Source organism: Chelon labrosus, assembly GCF_963514085.1.
Source record: "Chelon labrosus genome assembly, chromosome: 1".
NCBI classification, from domain to species: domain Eukaryota; kingdom Metazoa; phylum Chordata; class Actinopteri; order Mugiliformes; family Mugilidae; genus Chelon; species Chelon labrosus.
Genome location: NC_140337.1, coordinates 17728775 through 17746854, shown reverse-complemented (window position 1 = coordinate 17746854; position 18080 = coordinate 17728775). Strand labels below are relative to the sequence as shown.

Here is an 18080-nt window from a genome sequence, read left to right as displayed (position 1 = left end):
CGTCAGAAGAGTATGAAACACAGTTTTTTGTTTTAACATACACAATAATTTATTCAAGAGCCTTTCCATGACTTTCCTGGAAATTTGTGTGTGGCTTGTGTGTATTTGAGTATTTGCATCACAAGTGACGTCAAACTGATGATGACATTTTCTTAACTTGCTTGTGTTTTGTCTATTTGCATGTATTTCCTTCCTATTTCCTTTTTTTTTTCTAAAACAATGACATTTTGTTGGGGTTTTAATGGATGTTTTTGTGTCGTATACTACTGTTGCACATTTGAATTCACACCGACCCATTTACTTGGAATATTGTGTGGATATAAAATGAATGTACATGATTTTTATATTATTAACACATTGCTAATACTCGAAATGTCTTATCTTGAATGTGGATTTTGAATGTGAATGACCACAATCCTGGGTTTATGTACATTTTAACCTGTAGCGTGGTACTATTACTTTTCGTTGCTGGACGTTTGTATACTTACACTTTAGCAGTCATTTTATATTAATACAGAGGCAGTCATGGCTTAACTTAACCTGTGCATTTGTTTAGTAGCTTAGGACAAAACGTCAACTTGTTGACTTCAGTTGTTTTGTGTATGCTAGATTTATTTGCCTAAACTGTTGCTAGCGGTTGAGACCGTTGTCTTCCGCGTTCTTCTGCCCCCTGGTGGCCAGCATCAGACATAGCTGCCCTCGGGTTCGTAGGTGGCTAACGGTGGCTCTGTCTAGTATTTGGACGACAACATTAATAATCGTGATTATTGTTAAAGGAAATTTAACACATATGTGTTTGACATGATCTTTCATGGTCTTTTATTGTTTATAATTATTACAAGTCCCGTGATTATATGCGCAATCACACCGTTAATGTTTGAAAGTCCGAGCTTCCGCTGAGCACCTGAACGCATCACCAGGAGCCTCAGCGATGTAGAGGAAAAAGGGAGAGGGAGTAGAGTAGAGAGGAGGAGGTGGAGGCAGACGGAGGAGAGGCATGAAGAATAATATCCCCTGGATCTAAGCTGCCAAACGGGAAGAGCATCCTTTCTCCCCTCGCTCGTCGGGGATCGACTGGAAGCGGAGGGAGGCAGCGGTGCTGAGGACAGGATGGAGGAGAAGAAGCAGTTCCTTTGTGGGGTGGTGGAAGGTAAGAGCTAAGAGCGGCCGACTCCTTCATAACTGACCTCCTCTTTGATCATGTGATATTTTTTTTTTTCTTACCCCGAGGGGATGATTTTGAATAGATCACCGTTTGACCTATATTTGAAAACGAAGGTTTTGTCATCTACTGTAAAGGGTGTAGTGGTGATGTGCGACGACGCACAGGTGTAGGCAGGATGTAAAGGTCTTTATGAGATGATGTGGTGGAGATCGGTCAGGCTTGAAGTGAAGATCAAAGATCAGGCGGTGAAAGGCATCCAGTATAACGTCTGCTTTGAAAGGCTGCAGCCTAAGGGAAAAAGATGCTCTGGATAATGGCCGGTGGTAATGAAGATAATAGTGGTAATGAAGATAATAGTGGTGGTGATGATGATGGTGGTGAAGATAATGTTTGCTAGTGTGACTTGACCATAACAATGTTTGTGGAGGATGTAAGGAACAAGCTGAAAACAACAAAGACAGTGGAGGTAGAAAAAACAAAAGAAGGAAACAAAAGATTTTGCATGTAATGATAGGGATAATAATAATAATTATAAGATGATCAAAATAGTATTTTATTATCCTTGGTGAATATATATCATTTCTATATGGTGTTCCTCAGGGTTCAATTCTTGATCCACTACTTTTTCTTTCGGAGAAATTGTTCATGACCACGGTGTAAATTTACGCTGTTGTTCAGATGGCACCAGTTATACTTACACTATACAGTATGACAATAATAATGATGATGATGATGAAGCTGAAACATGGGTAATCACAACATTGCCAGTGATGATGATATTAAAGATATTACATGTTGTAATTCCAAAATAAATGATGGTTGTTATTTCGTGTGAACAAGTGTCAACACAGTGTTATCATTAATTTCTTTTACCAATGTCTTCACACAATATATGTGACGCAATGTTTTGTCACTTTTCTGTGTAGGCACACTTTGTTGTGCTATGCTATTTTGTTATCCTTGGTTAATTTATATAATTTCTATATGGTGTTCCTCAGGGTTCAATTCTTGATCCACTACTTTTCTTATCAGTTATCAGTTAAGTTATACTTACACTATACAGTATGATGATAATTATGATAATGATGATGATGATGATGAAACATGGGTAATCACAACATTATCAGTGATTAAAATATTAAAGATATTATAGGTTGTAATTCCAAACTAAATTATGGTTGTTATTATTTGTGAACAGGTGATAAAATGGATCTGTTCTCATCAGTGTTTTACAAGCCAATTTGGAGTTATCATTCATTTCTGGTACCAGTGTCTTCACACAGTATATCAGATAATATATAAGGTTTATTTTAAATCCTTGGTGAATATATGACATTTCTCTACGGTGTTCCTCAGGGTTCAAGTCTTGATCCACTACTTTTCCTTTCGGATAAATTGTTCATGAGCATGATGTAAATTTACGTTGTTGTTCAGATGGCATCAGTTATACTTACTTACGTAATAAGTAGGCCCTATACCCACTGATGAATTGTCACTTAATAACATTGTAGATGAATGAGCGGCAACTTTCTTTGTGTTTTTGTAACTGCTAAAAAAGCACAGTGAAGAAATCTTACGCAGTGTTGAAAACCTTTCTCCGCAGTTCAAATTAAGCCCTCACCAAAAAACAAACAAAAAACAACTAAGTTGAGGATAATGCCCCCCAAAAATGGAGCGTGATATGAGTTAAAGTCATATCACTCCTTACCATCATTTGGAAGATGATAAGGAAGAGATTGATGTGTTTGTTGTTAATTTTCAGTTTTCTCATGAAGTTACCTGATTTAATAATCATGACTAATTATTATTCTGTCAGTTGATTCATTGCTTTGGCACTTTATAGTTATGTGAATCTCAGATGTCACATAGACACACACACACCTTATTGCTAATTCCTATACCTAGTGTGTTTCTCTGCCCCATGTGGTGGCATCCAGCAGAGTTAGTAATTGGGCTTGGCTTAGTAGGGAGTGCTCCACACGTCTCACACACACACATGCCAAAATAATAATTATAATAAATAAATCCCCCCCAGGAATGCAGGAGAAAGCAGTCTGGACTGCACGGGTATCTGATTTAATTCTCACTCTGACCCACTTATTACACACAGATACTCCCATGCACACACACACACACACACACACTGCATACTTATTCAAAAACACAAAGGAAGGAGAGGGATACTGGAGATGGTCCCATTTCTAAGAATAGAAAATATGATGGAGAGTGTAGCTGGAGATGAATTATGCCAAACACAGCGGGGATGCGGATATAACCAAGTAAGCGCTAGAAGATAGTTTTATGAGCCTGAACATACAGCACTGTAGCTGTAATGCCGGCCTCACTGTGTCCATTGGCAGAAAACCGACCAGTTTGTGGCTCAAGCGATGAATCAAGAAGAGCACAGGGAATTATAGAGTATATGATATGTTTCATATAAAGAATTAACCTAATTCCCAGTCTGCATTTTTAGCCAGCAGGTATTTATAGTGACAGTCAGTTTTAGAGGTTACACTTTTACACTGAGTAAAAAACGATTTTCACAAATTGTTAATTGTTAAACATATTATAGTTAAGAGAACGATTATAGAAGCAGATCTCTTATATGACCCTTTAGATGTTATCGGTAATCGAGACTGTTAGATATGAGTATGATGTATGGATTAATAGCTTCTGTAATGTGACATGCATGCCTCATTTTAATTTCCCCTCTCCAGGTTTCTATGGGAGGCCTTGGTCTATGGATCAGAGGAAGGTTCTCTTCCAATGGTAAGTCTTTAAAAGACTTCTGTTACTACATATCAAAAAGGTTCAGTGTTTTGTCTGCTTGCCTGCATGCGCTTTTCTTTATGCAAAGTCTGTGAGTACAGGTGTCCATGCATATGCCTCGTGAACCAGGTCAGAGGGGATGTTTTCTTCGTCACATGAATGGTGTGAGCTGAAGAGCTACTGACCTCATGCCTCGGGGCTAAGCCCAGTTGCACGCCTCTATTTCAGTGCCAGGCAGACATCAGAGAAAAAGCATTGGCGCAGAATGCCTCCATAGCAAAGAGCTGGCTCACCTTAGTCCTGAGGCTCAGCCATGGATGACAGGATGGAGACACTGCCTTTTATCATAATGGAAGGATGGTGAAAGGAGGTGAAAGATGGGATGTGGTCCACAGTGCCAGGCATATTTTTATAGCCGTGCTCGCAGGGCAACCACAGTCAAATATGAAATATCTCAACAACTAGACTGGCTTTAACTTTTGTGCACAGAAATATTCAGTTTTATGTATTTAGTTTCTCTTATTTAGTCGTCTTAAACAAAGAATACTGGGAGTGTGCGATCTGTAAAGAAGGGAGAATAAATGGCAATAAAAACTAACAATGCAAATAGAAAATGTATGAAAATGTGCTTGTCTTGTTAGACTTGACACCTAATCATCACAACAGCACTGAAGATAATCAAAAGTTAAATACAGTATTGTCTGCTCAACAGACGGTGATCCCATTTAAAGGCTGCAAGGCCAGGATTCAAGTCTGTTTGATTTTCAGCTAAAGAAAGCGAAGGCAGCTCCTTATGAAGTTCCTCAACAGTTCCTTTAACATTAACAAAGAGAGAAAAGCTCTCTCAGCATGATTCAGTTCGCAGTGATTTCCACGACAGGGAGTTATAGCAGAATACTGATTGTCTTCCAGTGCAAAAACTGTGTCGAATATGAATGGATGCACTAATCATGTTTTCATATGCATTCAGATGTGTGTACCTCATAGCTGATAGGAAACAAATTAATTCCTGACGGCACACTGATCTTACATGTAAGTGGAACAACATAAATCCCAGCTGGGAGCCATGACACAGTTTTGTAGTTCAGCAGCCAATAGTAACAGCTGTCTGCACGTCCCAAGAGAGTGGGTCCCTCTGCTCTCTCTGCTTTCTACTGCTCTTAAATATATTCAAAGTATACACGCCCGAATCATTGACGCACACTTGTTTTTTTATTTTGTGTACGTTGACGTGGGAATAACAATATGAACGTTGAATGAAAATTACAGTTCAGGCTGGGCAAAATTATAAGTGAACGATTTGTTAATTTCCAAAACTTTAGCAGCAGCTGGGCGTGTGGGCTCCAAGTTTATTTATAGACGTTCATTTTTAGACTACAGTGTGGGGTGCGGGATGAATTCACACGGCGCGTGTTGCATAAGATCTGCAGTGACAAGATGTGGATGCCTCTTACAGCGTGTGTGCGTAAGCGCGTGTGTAATTTTGTGGGAGGCAGGCTGCAGCTTTTGTGGAGGCGACGTACGTACCATCTGCCCAGGAAGATGATGAAAGCAGAGAGAGCGAGGGAGAAACACAGCCCACCCCACAGATGACAAGAAAGACAAGAGCTGGTCCATGTCCAGATAGAGAGAGAGAGAGAGAGACAGATTCATGTTTGTATACAGATGTGTGTGTGTGTGCACTGCATCTGTGTGAATGCATGCTGATGCAGATATTGTTTCACTCCTAGTACTATGCTCTATTTATAATTGAGGAGGTCATTTCCTGTAACCGAGGCGGCCTTGGCGCCCCGTGATCAATTCAGTGGATCTATTTTCTTGCAGTTTGTTGTTATTCAGTTTTTTTTTAATTTTTTAATTAATCTCTCTGGTATAAAGTACAGAAAAGATGAATAAAGTATAAAACAGATAAATATACAGTTCTATATTGTTATACCTGTCCATATACTTTCAAATTTGTGAATTTTGCTACGAGTTAAAGTCACAAAGTAACCATCTAGCAGTTTTCCGTGAGCACAGGTAAACCGGTGGAGCTGGCAATTTTACATTTAAATCACTCAGAAAGTCAAAAGTAGCTGCAGAAAAATGAACCGCAGCGCTGATTAGAAAGTGAAAATTGCATCCTTTCCATTGCATATACATCCTCTCCTTTCTCCCACTCTCTACTCTCCTCTTCCTCTTCCATTCCTATGTCCAATTGTGTCCGCTTTAGCAAATAAATCACTCAGACCCTGGCTTTGGTAACGCTTTCCCTCACCTGTGCCTGCCGTGTTCCTGTCTCATCTCCACCAGGATGCAGTGCTGGGGGCTGAACACCTACCTGTACGGTCCGAAAGACGACCTGAAACACAGACTGTTGTGGAGAGAAGTGTATTCTCCTGAAGAGGAGGGTAGGGGCGCCTTTCTGTTCCACAGAGCTATGAATAGAAAGTAAATGAATAGGATACTTTTAAGACATCTGTAGTCAAGGTTTAAAATTTTACCTTACCTTCTCTATTCATTCAAATAATCTTTTAATTTTTTCCAGTGTTTCTCAGTTTGATATGTTTTGTCTTTCGTGTCCCAGGTCAGCTGCGTACTCTCATAGCAGAGGCCCAGTCGAGAGGCCTCAAGTTTGTTTACGCGCTCTCTCCCGGACAGGACATCGTCTTCTCTTCTTCCTGCGACATGACGCTACTCAAGCGCAAGCTGAGACAGGTATGTGGCACAGTTAAACACCACAGAAAAGGAACTGTGGAATTTTGGGGTTGACCCTTTTTTTTTTTCTCCGTCTCTCTCTCTCCAGGTGTCAGACCTGGGTTGCCAGGCGTTTGCCATTCTGTTCGATGACATCGATCACTCCATGTGTCAGGCCGACAGCGAGGCCTTCGCTTCGTTCGCCCATGCTCAGGTCACAGTAACCAATGAGATGTATCGGTTCCTGGGGGAACCACCCGTCTTCCTGTTCTGCCCTACAGGTAGGACTTGAGGTGGAGAACTTGTGGTCTTTATAAAATATTTGCAGCATCTTCCTAAAACATTACCTCTCTCTGTCTGTCTGTAGAGTACTGTGGTTCTCTGTGTTCTCCCAGTGTATCAAAGTCTCCCTACCTGCAAACTGTCGGAGAGGACCTACTGCCTGATATAAACGTAATATGGACAGGTGAGACACAAACATTATAACCTTCTTTAGACGTTAACCAGAATCCTTAGCTTCTTGTTTTCTGATTTCCAGCCTCATTAGCTGACCTGCAATTTCTTGGCGAATAACGCCTGACTGGCACAGCACAGCCCAGCATGCAAATAAGCCCAGGCACAAATCCACACAACCTCCTCCACAAACGAGAAAATGATTTAGGTGCACATCCACCCACTCGCATATGGAAGTACAGTAGAAACGAAACACACACACGGGGCGTTATCGCCTACTCTGCTTTCGTTCCTGAATTTTGCATTTTCTAATGTCACGCAGTGCAGTGCAATGCTTGTACTAATTTTTGAAAAGTTTATAGTGTTATATCAATATTACAGAATAGCCAAAGCACTCCTTGTATTCTGCACCCTCATTCAGCCCTGACTTAGAGATAAAACTGTCGATAAAACTACGGCTTTTCCTTTGAATAAATGGGTCAGCATGATTTGCAGCTTTCACGAAGCAACTGAGAGTAAAACGGCCTGCGTTGTTTTAACTGGATGGTGTCTAGTGCACTTTAATTTAGCCTAGTTGTCAGGAGTTGCTTTGGACAAATTCTCAAAGTCTTCCCGGAGGTGTCTCTGAACAAAAACACCCCGCTGTAAAGATCTGCACGCAAGCTGTGCAACAAAGCTATATGAGAGAATATGTGTAAGCATGTCTGCCTCTTCAGAGAAAACATTTGTCTGCCGCAGCAGGTTATTCAGTTATTCCATAATCTTTAATCATTATTACCCGAGTACCTTGTACCTGAATGCGACCATGCTTGTTTCTCAAACCTGTCCAACAGGCAGCAAGGTTATTTCCAGGAAACTGTCAGCCGACTGCCTGGCAGAGGTGGAGTCTGTGCTCCAGCGCCCCCCGCTCATTTGGGACAACCTGCACGCCAACGACTATGACTCCAGGCGTCTCTTCCTGGGGCCCTTCAAGGGTCGAGAGCCTCAGCTGAGGAGCCAGCTGAGGGGCCTGCTGCTCAACCCCAACTGCGAGTTTGAAGCCAACTACATCCCCCTGCACACGCTGGGAAGCTGGCACAGAGCTGGGGGAGAGGAGATGAAAGGTGAGGGGAAGGCTGATGACTGATGAGGGGAGTAACGGTGATGAGACAGGATATGTCTAATAAACTAATAATGGCTCCGCCAGACCACATCCATGCACAGCTAGTCCCACGGCTTCCTGGGGAAATGGTTAATAAGCCAGTGTTGCCTGGCAACTGGCACCAGTTCGGCCACCAGGCAGGAATTCTGTCAGATATTACTTAACACATAAACACAGGAATTAAAATCTGTTGTCTTTGAAAAGTACAAAGGGATTTGATGTAATGGATGAAGACAGCCTATGTCCAGACCCCAGCACCAATGACATTTGATGTAACTCTTCAAACGCACCCTTAGGTGCCACGAATGTTCCAAAAATGCCTTCACCTGACCCATAAAGAGTGCAGTCACAAGATCATTGTTCATTGTTCTTAATGGTACACATCATAGAGAGTGTAAAGATGGACGGAGGAACAGCTCCTCAAAAGTGAAGCCTAGGCAAGTAGAGCTCCCCCTGGTGGTTGGCTGCAGTATATGTCATAAGCTCCACCCCCTCCATGTTAGTGGGTGGGACTTGGGCCAAACTAAAACACCAAAATACACGTCAAATATATTTTTTCCAAGGATGGTTTCAGTCATTTTAGGTAGTTAATATATTGTTGATGAATGTTCAAGTGTCAATTGACGCTATAGAAACAGGATGTGACATAAAGGCGACCATTAGTTGCCATGCCAACCGCTCCGTAAAGCAGTCCTGTGAAAGTTGTAAAAATTGTTTTTAAAAATAAGTACATTGTATAGTCCAACATTTCCTTGTAACTGGTGGAGGTAGAGCAGAGCGTAGTATTAATTCAACAAAAACGCGAGTGAGACTGGAGGACGTGTGGTCAGGTCATCGATCTCGCGGCTCCGCATGGCTCCACTCTCGGACCATACTTGCGCGGAAGCTGGCTCCAAACTCGCAAGATGGCGCCACACATATACCCAGTGTTGGGAACGTTACTTTAAAAAAGTAATTAGTTATAGTTACTCACTACTTGTTCCAAAAAGTAACTGAGTTAGTAACTGAATTACTCTATAATAAAAGTAACTCGTTACCAGGGAAAGTAACTATTTGCGTTACTGTTAAAAAAAAAAAGTTGCTATATGTCAAAGAATTTGGATTTTTTTGAGCAGTTTTCACAAGTCAGTTGAAATGACTAGAACAGACAGGTGTTTGTACATAACTTTCGATATTTATATATATATTTTATAATTATATTTATATTAAATTTATTTTTATAATATTTATATTTCGGTAGGGTTTAGACGGCGAGCTGTCATCTGTGGTGGAAGAATCGGTGTTTTTGGCCACTAGCTTTGTAGATGCGTGTGTCGTCGTGAGATGCTTCATTAAATTAGAGTTGCTTACAATGGATGTCGAGAAAGTCTTCGCTCCTGGACATAATGTACACATTACATGCACGTTCCTCCCTTTGACCACAATGAATTTTTTATTTATTGAAGTAGTGCTTATATCTCCACCTTGAAAATGCCAACTTTTCATCGGATTGCTCCTGACTCGCCGTCTCTGCTGCTTCATCGAATCTCTGTTTAGCTGTTGTGTGTGTGTGTGTGGCGCGTGCTGTCATGTGTGTAAAACCACTGGCTCTGATTGGCTACCATGAAACATGACTCTGCCTTAGCCAATCATAATCGCTTACCTCGTTATTAACCCACCTCCTCACTAGCGGTGAGCCAGGGGTGCGTTCGGATTACACAGTTTATTCAATCAATGCATAGTAACGCACCGCATTTAACGTCCAGTAACGTTAACGGCGTTGTGACGACGGGAAAAGTAATTAGTTAGATTACCCCGTTACTGAAAAAATGACGTCGTTACCTAACGCCGTTCTTTTAAACGGCGTTATTCCAAACACTGCATATACCCGGGAAAATATTGTCAGTTTGGCCAATGCAAGGAAGTGGGGACACGTCATCCATATTTATATACAGTCTATGCTACAGACTATGAGCTGAATGAGTATGGGCTCAGGTGAACCAATGGACATCAGGGTATTTGGTCTATGACGGGACTAGACTGAATATTACAAGTCCTTGAAAGGCAACAGGAATGGGTAAAGTCCTGACAAATACAGATTGGGTGTGTCTCGGTCAGGTCCGTAGATGAAGTCTTGTTCGGTCTAGACTCTAAAAAAAAAAAAAGATGTTGAAAAATTGTGGCTTTAAATTAGATTCACTCATTTATTATTCCTGAAGTACACTTTGACTTTGAGTCACACCTCCTTGATGTGACATTTGTTCATATTAATTTTCTGTGACAGCGAGAGAGAGAGAGCAAGAGGAAACAAGGGAATTGGATGGAAAATTGTAAGAGCAGAGAAGCACTGTAGCGTGTGATACTCTGAAGACTGGGTGGTTGGGGGGGAGGTGGAGGAGGAGGAGGAGGAGGAATAATTGCGTGGTGTGATGAAGGAAGAAATCAAGGTCCCTCTGTGGAGGAGAAACAAGGCAGGGCTGGAGGACAAAGGCGCTTTAAAGTGGGAGATGAAGGGCAGGCTGAGGTCTGTAATTCGGAGGGAAATGGAAGATGAATTTTAATATGGGATATTTTCCTTATATTATAGTATGAGCCAGTGAGCATCAAAGGCTGGTTATGCTAATGTGTTTGGGGCTGAGGTTCTGTCTGAGTTGAAATTATTAGAGTAACTCCACAGCTGCTATAATGCAATGTTATGTGTGCTTTAGATGAGGAGTGTGAGTACTGTCCTGACAGAGCTCTGTCCGCTGCACTGCATGACTGGATGGAAGAACTCAACCAGCCTCTACAAGCAGGTAAAAAACATAACAAACTACTTTTTGAATGGAGGTTTGATTAAACCTGGTACTACTTCAATTTTCTTTAATCATTAAAGGTCGGCAAAACCCTAGGACAGACCAGCGAGCCTCTGTGCCAATGTCTCGCTGCAAAACCCCTGACAGATCTGAATGCTCTTCCACCTTCCGAGGGAGCACCGCCGTGGCCAAACTTCCAGTCTTCCCCTTGAACTCCAGCTCCCCTCCCTCCTCACCCACTAAAGCCAAGGGGGAGAGGGAAGCACGGGAGGGGGAGAAAAAGAGGTCAAACCAGCCTAGCCAGCCTAATCAGCCACCCCAGGGATCCAGGCCGGGACCGCCTGCAGGTGGAGGCCGGGGACAGAAGGCCCAGGGTCGGGGGCACTGCGGCGGGAAGGGGCTGCTAAGCGAGTCCCAGGTGCGCCTCCTCGTCGGTCTTTACTATCTCCCCCACGAGCACGGCCCGTCGGCGCAGAAACTGCTGCAGGACCTGACATGGCTGAAGACGAACTGCCACATGGTCGGCGCCAACAGCAAGAAGGCGGCGCCTCAGAAGGTCAGCGAGGAGCCTGTGTGGATGGTGAGTTTTTGTTGGTGAATAAGAAGTGTGTGTGTGACCCGGTGTACTGGATTATGTCCTCAGGTCGACGAGTGGCGCGGGCGGGCCTCCAGGTTCCTGTCTCTGTGTGAAGACATAGCACAGCTCCACTGCAGCGTGGTGGGAGGAGCCAACAGGGCTGTGCTTTATGACCTCTACCCTTACGTGTGGGACCTGAGGAACACTGCTCTGGTGGCAAAGGCCTTCATATGCTGGCTGGGTAAGAAAGAAAGTAGAAACTATACGTGAATGGCATAGTTTACTAGAATAAACTATGCCATACATTGCAGTAGTTTATATAGTACAATGTTATTATTTGACACTATACTATGATGAAACAAAGCATGGTATAAAGTATAGTTTAGTATAGTGTAGTTAACCAGTAATATACTTCAACATTCCCCCTCACATACTAATAGATACTAATATTTCTTCAAACTTTTCACACCATATTTGATATCATAGTGCACACGGGGAGATGTTTACATAGGGATTTCAATTTCAAATTCCAAATGTTACATGAACATTAGATTTGCGTTTATGGGATGCATCACAATCTACTGGTGGGAAGAGTGCAGCTCTGTCTACTGTAGTTCAGTGCTAACTTCATAAAGTTCAGTGCAGACCGCAGTGGATCCGTACGACCCACGCTCGTACTATTTTCCCTTAACAAATTACGATTTGACGTCGGTAAAAAATATTTATTGGTATTATTATTTCCTCATAGTTTTCCTCAGCACTAAAAATCTTGGCTGCCCCGGCTCACTGCTCAGGATGCTATGAAAAACACTCTGCTTATCTAATCCCTTTATTTTAATAAATTCTGAATTTTAAATTTTATTCCAGACTATTCTGTCTATTTAGAGAGCACATAGGGGAAATAATCTCTTTATCCTACATATTTATATTTATATGGGGATGCAAATAACTACATTTTACATATATATTATGGCATGCCGTTCAGGAAATTAATCTTTGAATATATTGAATGAAACTTGGAATATATGGAATGAAACTTGAATATATGGAATGAACCTTCGAATATATTGAATGAAACTTTGAATATATTGAATGAAACTTGACTGATGTCAGACTTCACGGCAGTGCCTGTGGCCATCTTGTTTAGCGTGTGGATGCTGCAGCAAAAAGTGACAATGAGTCAGGCCGCTCGCAATCTCGTTGCAGCGATATTAAACAATGAAGACATGATAAACACACTGGCGAATGCGTGTACAGGCCAAAGTCCTCCCGATACCCCTGCCCAATACCCTGCCCATTCTTGTAACGAAGAAGTACTACTCCATACAGTGTAGAAACATTGTATGGCGTAGTTTAATGTCGTCCAGCATCATACTACTATACAGTGTGCTATAGCATACGTTAGCAGATAGCAATAGTATGTTCATCTATCCATCCATCCATCCATCCATCCATCTAATGTGTTGCTTGTGTTAGAAGACAGAGGACAGGTGATGATTCTGTAGATTATCACGCCGTTGTCTCATCTGTCTCGCACAGATGGACGAGTGCTGAGTGACAGCTCCACCCTGGGCTCCTGGAGGAACTGCTTCCACTGTGAGTAGTCATGGCCTTTAATTTTCCCTTCTCCCTTTCCCGAAGCCTGAAATAACTAGCCGCACAAAATCCAACATTTGCTCATTACTGCTCAGCAGCAGCTCAGCGGAGCTCAGCAGATAATGGTGCAGTGACGACTGAACCACCGGTTATGCTTCTTTAAATATTTATGACGCCCGAATAAAAAGAAAAAAAAAAAAACGAAAAGTTAATTTCAGCCATCATCTCTGGAGGAGCTGGTACGCTGTAAACCAGTAAACCTTTCTGCTGACATAAATAGTTAAAGCTGTGTGGTCTATTTCTGGCTACACCGACAGCCTCATTGGTCCCCGATGTTACAATGTCATCTAAATGACGCGGTTCTCGTCTGTGGTAGGGTGTGGGAAGACGACAGGAGCGGACCTACTGGGCGTGGAGTCGGAGCCATGGGTGTTCAAAGGAGGCGTGTCCGGGGAGGTGCAGGTAGCGTGCATGTTCGATGTGTCCGTTGCAAAGGATTTTGTGCAATACGTGTCTTCAGCCCTTCTTTTAAACTTTTTGTGTTTGTTCACGTGGTGTGTAGATGCTTCTCCCAATAGGCAGCAGCAGTGAACTTTTCACCCATCCTCCTCCCCTCTTCCCTACCTCTCGTCTCTACAACATCAGACCCTACCACAGCAAAGACAAGGTTGGTAGAAGTCTCACCAGCTCACACACACTGTTCAGGATAATTCATCACAAATGTCACAAAGGCGCGTTCTAGACAGTGTGTTCTTTTGCAAAGCTGCTGCGGAAAGCACACTATTTACGTGGGAGCAAACCAAATGGGAACATTTTTAGGTCATGCAGATGCTCAGACTTTGAAAAGTCACATACGTTTTTAAAGAAAGTTAATATTTTGTGTGTGCGCAGGTGGAGCTATATCGAATGGTCCGTCAACTTCACCTGAGGACTCAGGGTGGACAGGAGTCCAGTATTACTCATCCAGATATCATAGGAGACAGGTGTGTCAGAGTGTGTATGTGTCTGTGTGTGTGTGTGTGATGAGGGAAAATATAAAAGGAGATAGCACTTTATCTGTTAACTCCACCTTATTCATGCCAATGCCTTTCCATCCATATTATTGCACATTATCATTTATCCTTCCTACATATAGAGTGTATATTTACTTTGATTTCTATTTATTGTAGATCTGTACATCTACAAATCTTGTATATATATGCATTTTTGCTTATATGATTGTATTTTATTTATTATTATTATATTGTATTTATTTATTTTCTGTATTTATTTGAATTATTAATAATTATTTTATTTGATCTATTTTAATTTTATTATTATTATTATTATTAGTTTTTTTGTTTAGTTGTTTAATCTTTTGTAAAGCACCTTTACATTACATTTACATATTTTGTCCTTCATCTTAAACCATATTTTTCTTTTTCACTAGTGGTTTTCGAGAGTATTTATTTATTTATTTTTTATATGCAACTGAGCTACTGTGACCAAGCAATTTCCCTCGTGGATCGATAAAGTCTGTCCAAATCTAATGGGTGATTGCCACAATAGAATGACTCGTAAACCAGCGTATAAATACATATTTTGTAATGAAATACCTGATTTTTATTTCCCTAGATGTCTTGGGCCATGCCTGGCGCTGTGCCCCGAGTACACCTTCATCCTGGAAGACGAGCTAGGTGTCTGTGGGTGTGTGCTGGGCATCTTGGATGTCCGCTCCTTCGCCAAGCGGTGCCAGGCGAGCTGGATACCTGCCATGAGGGACAAATACCCTCCCAAAGTGCACCACACGCACCCCAACACACAGGTGAATACGCTGGTGTTATGCACCAAAGGTTATATCCTGTTGTTGAACCATATTAGAAGTGTAGAGCACGTGCTACAGATAGACACACACGTATTCACACAAATGTTTAGACATATATTGTCTGTACCTGCTGTCACACCATCTGCATCCATCACGTAAAGGATTAATAACCCACTGGGAAGTCGGTAAACAAAGCAAATGACACTCACAAAAACATACACTTATGAACAATCTGGCACGCAGAGATGTGCCTTACAGCCACCTGCAGTATTTCTTTTTCCTACCTTCGTCTTTCTGACATGCTGCATAATTAGTGCCTCACACAGATTTACATGCGCCCAGATTCAGCAGTTGCGTTGCCATGTGCATGCAGTGTGGTCAGGCAGAAGTAGGAATCAAGCTCAGGTACACTAAAGTATCTTAGTTTACTGTAACACACACAGCTCTGATGCCCATCATGGCATGACCAGCACGTCAGTGATCTCAGGCAAAGCTCCAAGCTGAACTGTTGGTGAGAAACAGTCAGACGCTGACATCTGTGGAGGATTCATCTGACCGCTCCGTGCGTCATGCTGCACGCTGACAGCGATGCTTTGGATGACTATCAGTCACGCTGCAGCCACAGGTGTGAAGGCAGAAAAAGCTTTCCAGCAGCGACCGCTTGGATGACATTTGTTCCGGCAAACTGTATAATACTAGAATTTTACATAAATCTTAATTAATTTTTGTGTGTAGCTGTGTTAAAAGTTGCTGTACATAATTTATGACTTGAAAAGTAGGTGGAGAAAACCTTCCTGCTAGCAGATTCCCCTCCAGGAAGAAAATGCTTCTTAGACAAGAAGTACATTAGACTAATGAGAGAGGTTTACATCTACAAAACAAGAGCTGCTGATACAGTAGAGACTCTGCTGGTGTTAGAAAGAAATTAGTATATGCTGAAATTAACTTAGGAGAAACTTTCCTTTGGGCAAAGGATGCATGGATTGTGGGGTACTGCAACCAAATATGGCACTTTAGTACCATCTAGTGGCAGCTGAAGGGAACTACAACCTTTTCCTCTAACATTCCCTGACATCCATCAACGGTGACACATCTGTGCCTCCGTTTTCCTGCAGGACTTGATCCAGCTGATGGAGGAGGACCAGGGCGAGTACCCAGACTCGCTCCTCTATCACTTCCCCTCTCAGCTGCGACTGGACGCCCTGCCCGAGCTGGTGGACGTCAGTGTCAGCCGCACCCTGCTCACTGCCCTGCTCACTGCACTCAAGGCCAACGGTAAGATCAGTGTGGTTGTTGTGTGGGTCATACCATCGCCTACACTAAAATGTGCGCTGCTGTTGTGGTGAGAAGCTTTAATCTCTCTACTCTCCCCGTCCCAAGGCTAAAGACCAAGACACTATCAAGTATTCTTCAGATTGTGTAGATGAATTTAGTTCCTTATATATATATATATATATAAAAAAAAAAAAAAAAAGCTCAAATGGATTGTGGTTTGTTATTTTGGTGGTCTGTTTTTGTGTGTCTAGGTTCTCAGGGTGTGTTCTGCGAGGTGCAACCCACAGACCGGCAGAGGCTGGAGTTCTTGACCAAACTGGGCTTCCTGGAGATCCTCAGAGGAGAAGCCAGGAGCAGAGAGGGGGTGGTGCTGGGAAGGCTGCTCTGAGCAGGAAACAAGAAAAAACAAAACACGAGCATTCACTTGGTCACAAAACAACAAACTTAAAAACACTTGCACTTATACAGTTCATACACAAAGGCACTTACACATGGAGAAATATGTTAAAGGAGGTACAGTACAGCATGGAGACAGCTAAGCTTTGCAACGAAGCAGAGCTTATTTTCTTTTTTTTCAAAAGAGGAAACCTTTTTTTGAGGTTCTAGTCTGGGTCCCTATAAGTCTGTGTGGCAGTAATAGGGATAAACATGAGATTTCGGAGGGATTTGCAAATTATACAAATAAGCTTAAGCCTTTAGCAGAGCCGTGATGATCTTTGTCCGATTCCACCCTTGGTTTAGGATTACACGGTTCTCCAAGTTTACCTGCAGAATAGGTTGAGATGGGAGCAGAGTGCCAGATCTCAGGAGATAACGTAATCTTCACTGATAATTTGCAAAAGATTACATGACTGCTTGTAAATGACGGGGTTCAGACGGACAATTAACGTACAACCTTGCAGTTCCTCTCACCTCTAAGGAGTTTTTCCATCACTCTCGTTTGATTGCTTGTTTTTAATTTAATGTCCAACAACTTCCAATTGCTTCATTCAGTAATTTAAAGTCAGCTCAGCGTTAAACTGAAGTTGAGCGACACTGGTGGGGTGGTGGTGGAGCAGATGATGGCCTGGAGAACATGAGATAGCGCTGCATGACAGACCGCCTGAAAGTCAGAGTTACAGAATATCAATAAATTTAAGGAGCAGCGACTTGGTACTGACTGGACTGGAGAACACGGGACAACAGATCATTGGACAAGAGCAGTGAAAAAGAGAAGTGGCTTTGACAGCGTGGAAGAGTGGAAGTGACATGGGACTTGACGATAGAGGAATACAGTCAGACCGCACACCAAGTTAGCTGAATATCCACTAAATAAATATTTTAAAGGACACCGCGGAATCTTCAATATTAAGAAACCTTTGCATTTGCTGTACTGCCTGAACCTGACCCATCAAATCAAATCTTGCAAATGCTAATATTTGTGTTAAAAACTTTTGGGGAGTTTTGTGTTTGATGGTCAAGCGTAGTAGCTTCCTGGAGTCTCGTCATAACCAGTGCACCGACATAACATAAATGACATGCATTCTTATCATTTCTAAGCTTAACACTGGTAGGCAAGTTTTGTTGGCTGTGGACAGAACAAGGCCTGATCCGTTTCCCCTTGTTCCCAGTCTTTGTGCTAAGTTAAAGGGGGAATTACTGTTTTTTACAACCTGGACCTTATTTCTGGCATAAAATACAATCGTTTACTCACCCATATAAATTAACTCCGGACTCAACGGGGAATAGCACTAATGTATCATAACAAAATATTGGTGAAATTAATGAGTTTCGCGGCAGATAATGTATTATTTAGAGGCTGCGTTTCGGTGCCCCAGTCACTCCCACTATATGGATATACGCGGATCTAA

The 18080-nt window shown here is 42.2% G+C and overlaps 1 protein-coding gene across 1 annotated transcript; it reads left to right on the top strand.

Annotated features, from left to right (window-relative positions):
- Nucleotides 1–840: 840 nt before the first annotated feature.
- LOC311493946 (protein O-GlcNAcase) lies at nt 841–16618 on the top strand (the record flags this gene model as incomplete). Its single annotated transcript, XM_084552767.1, has 17 exons — nt 841–1150; nt 3883–3934; nt 6227–6324; nt 6501–6631; nt 6720–6891; nt 6978–7076; nt 7897–8166; nt 10892–10978; nt 11059–11534; nt 11622–11796; nt 13095–13151; nt 13528–13613; nt 13714–13818; nt 14043–14134; nt 14766–14955; nt 16071–16230; nt 16482–16618. Exons 1-17 carry the CDS (start codon nt 1111–1113, stop codon nt 16616–16618), a joined length of 2427 nt encoding a protein of 808 aa, XP_084408893.1. The 5' UTR covers nt 841–1110.
- Nucleotides 16619–18080: the final 1462 nt, after the last annotated feature.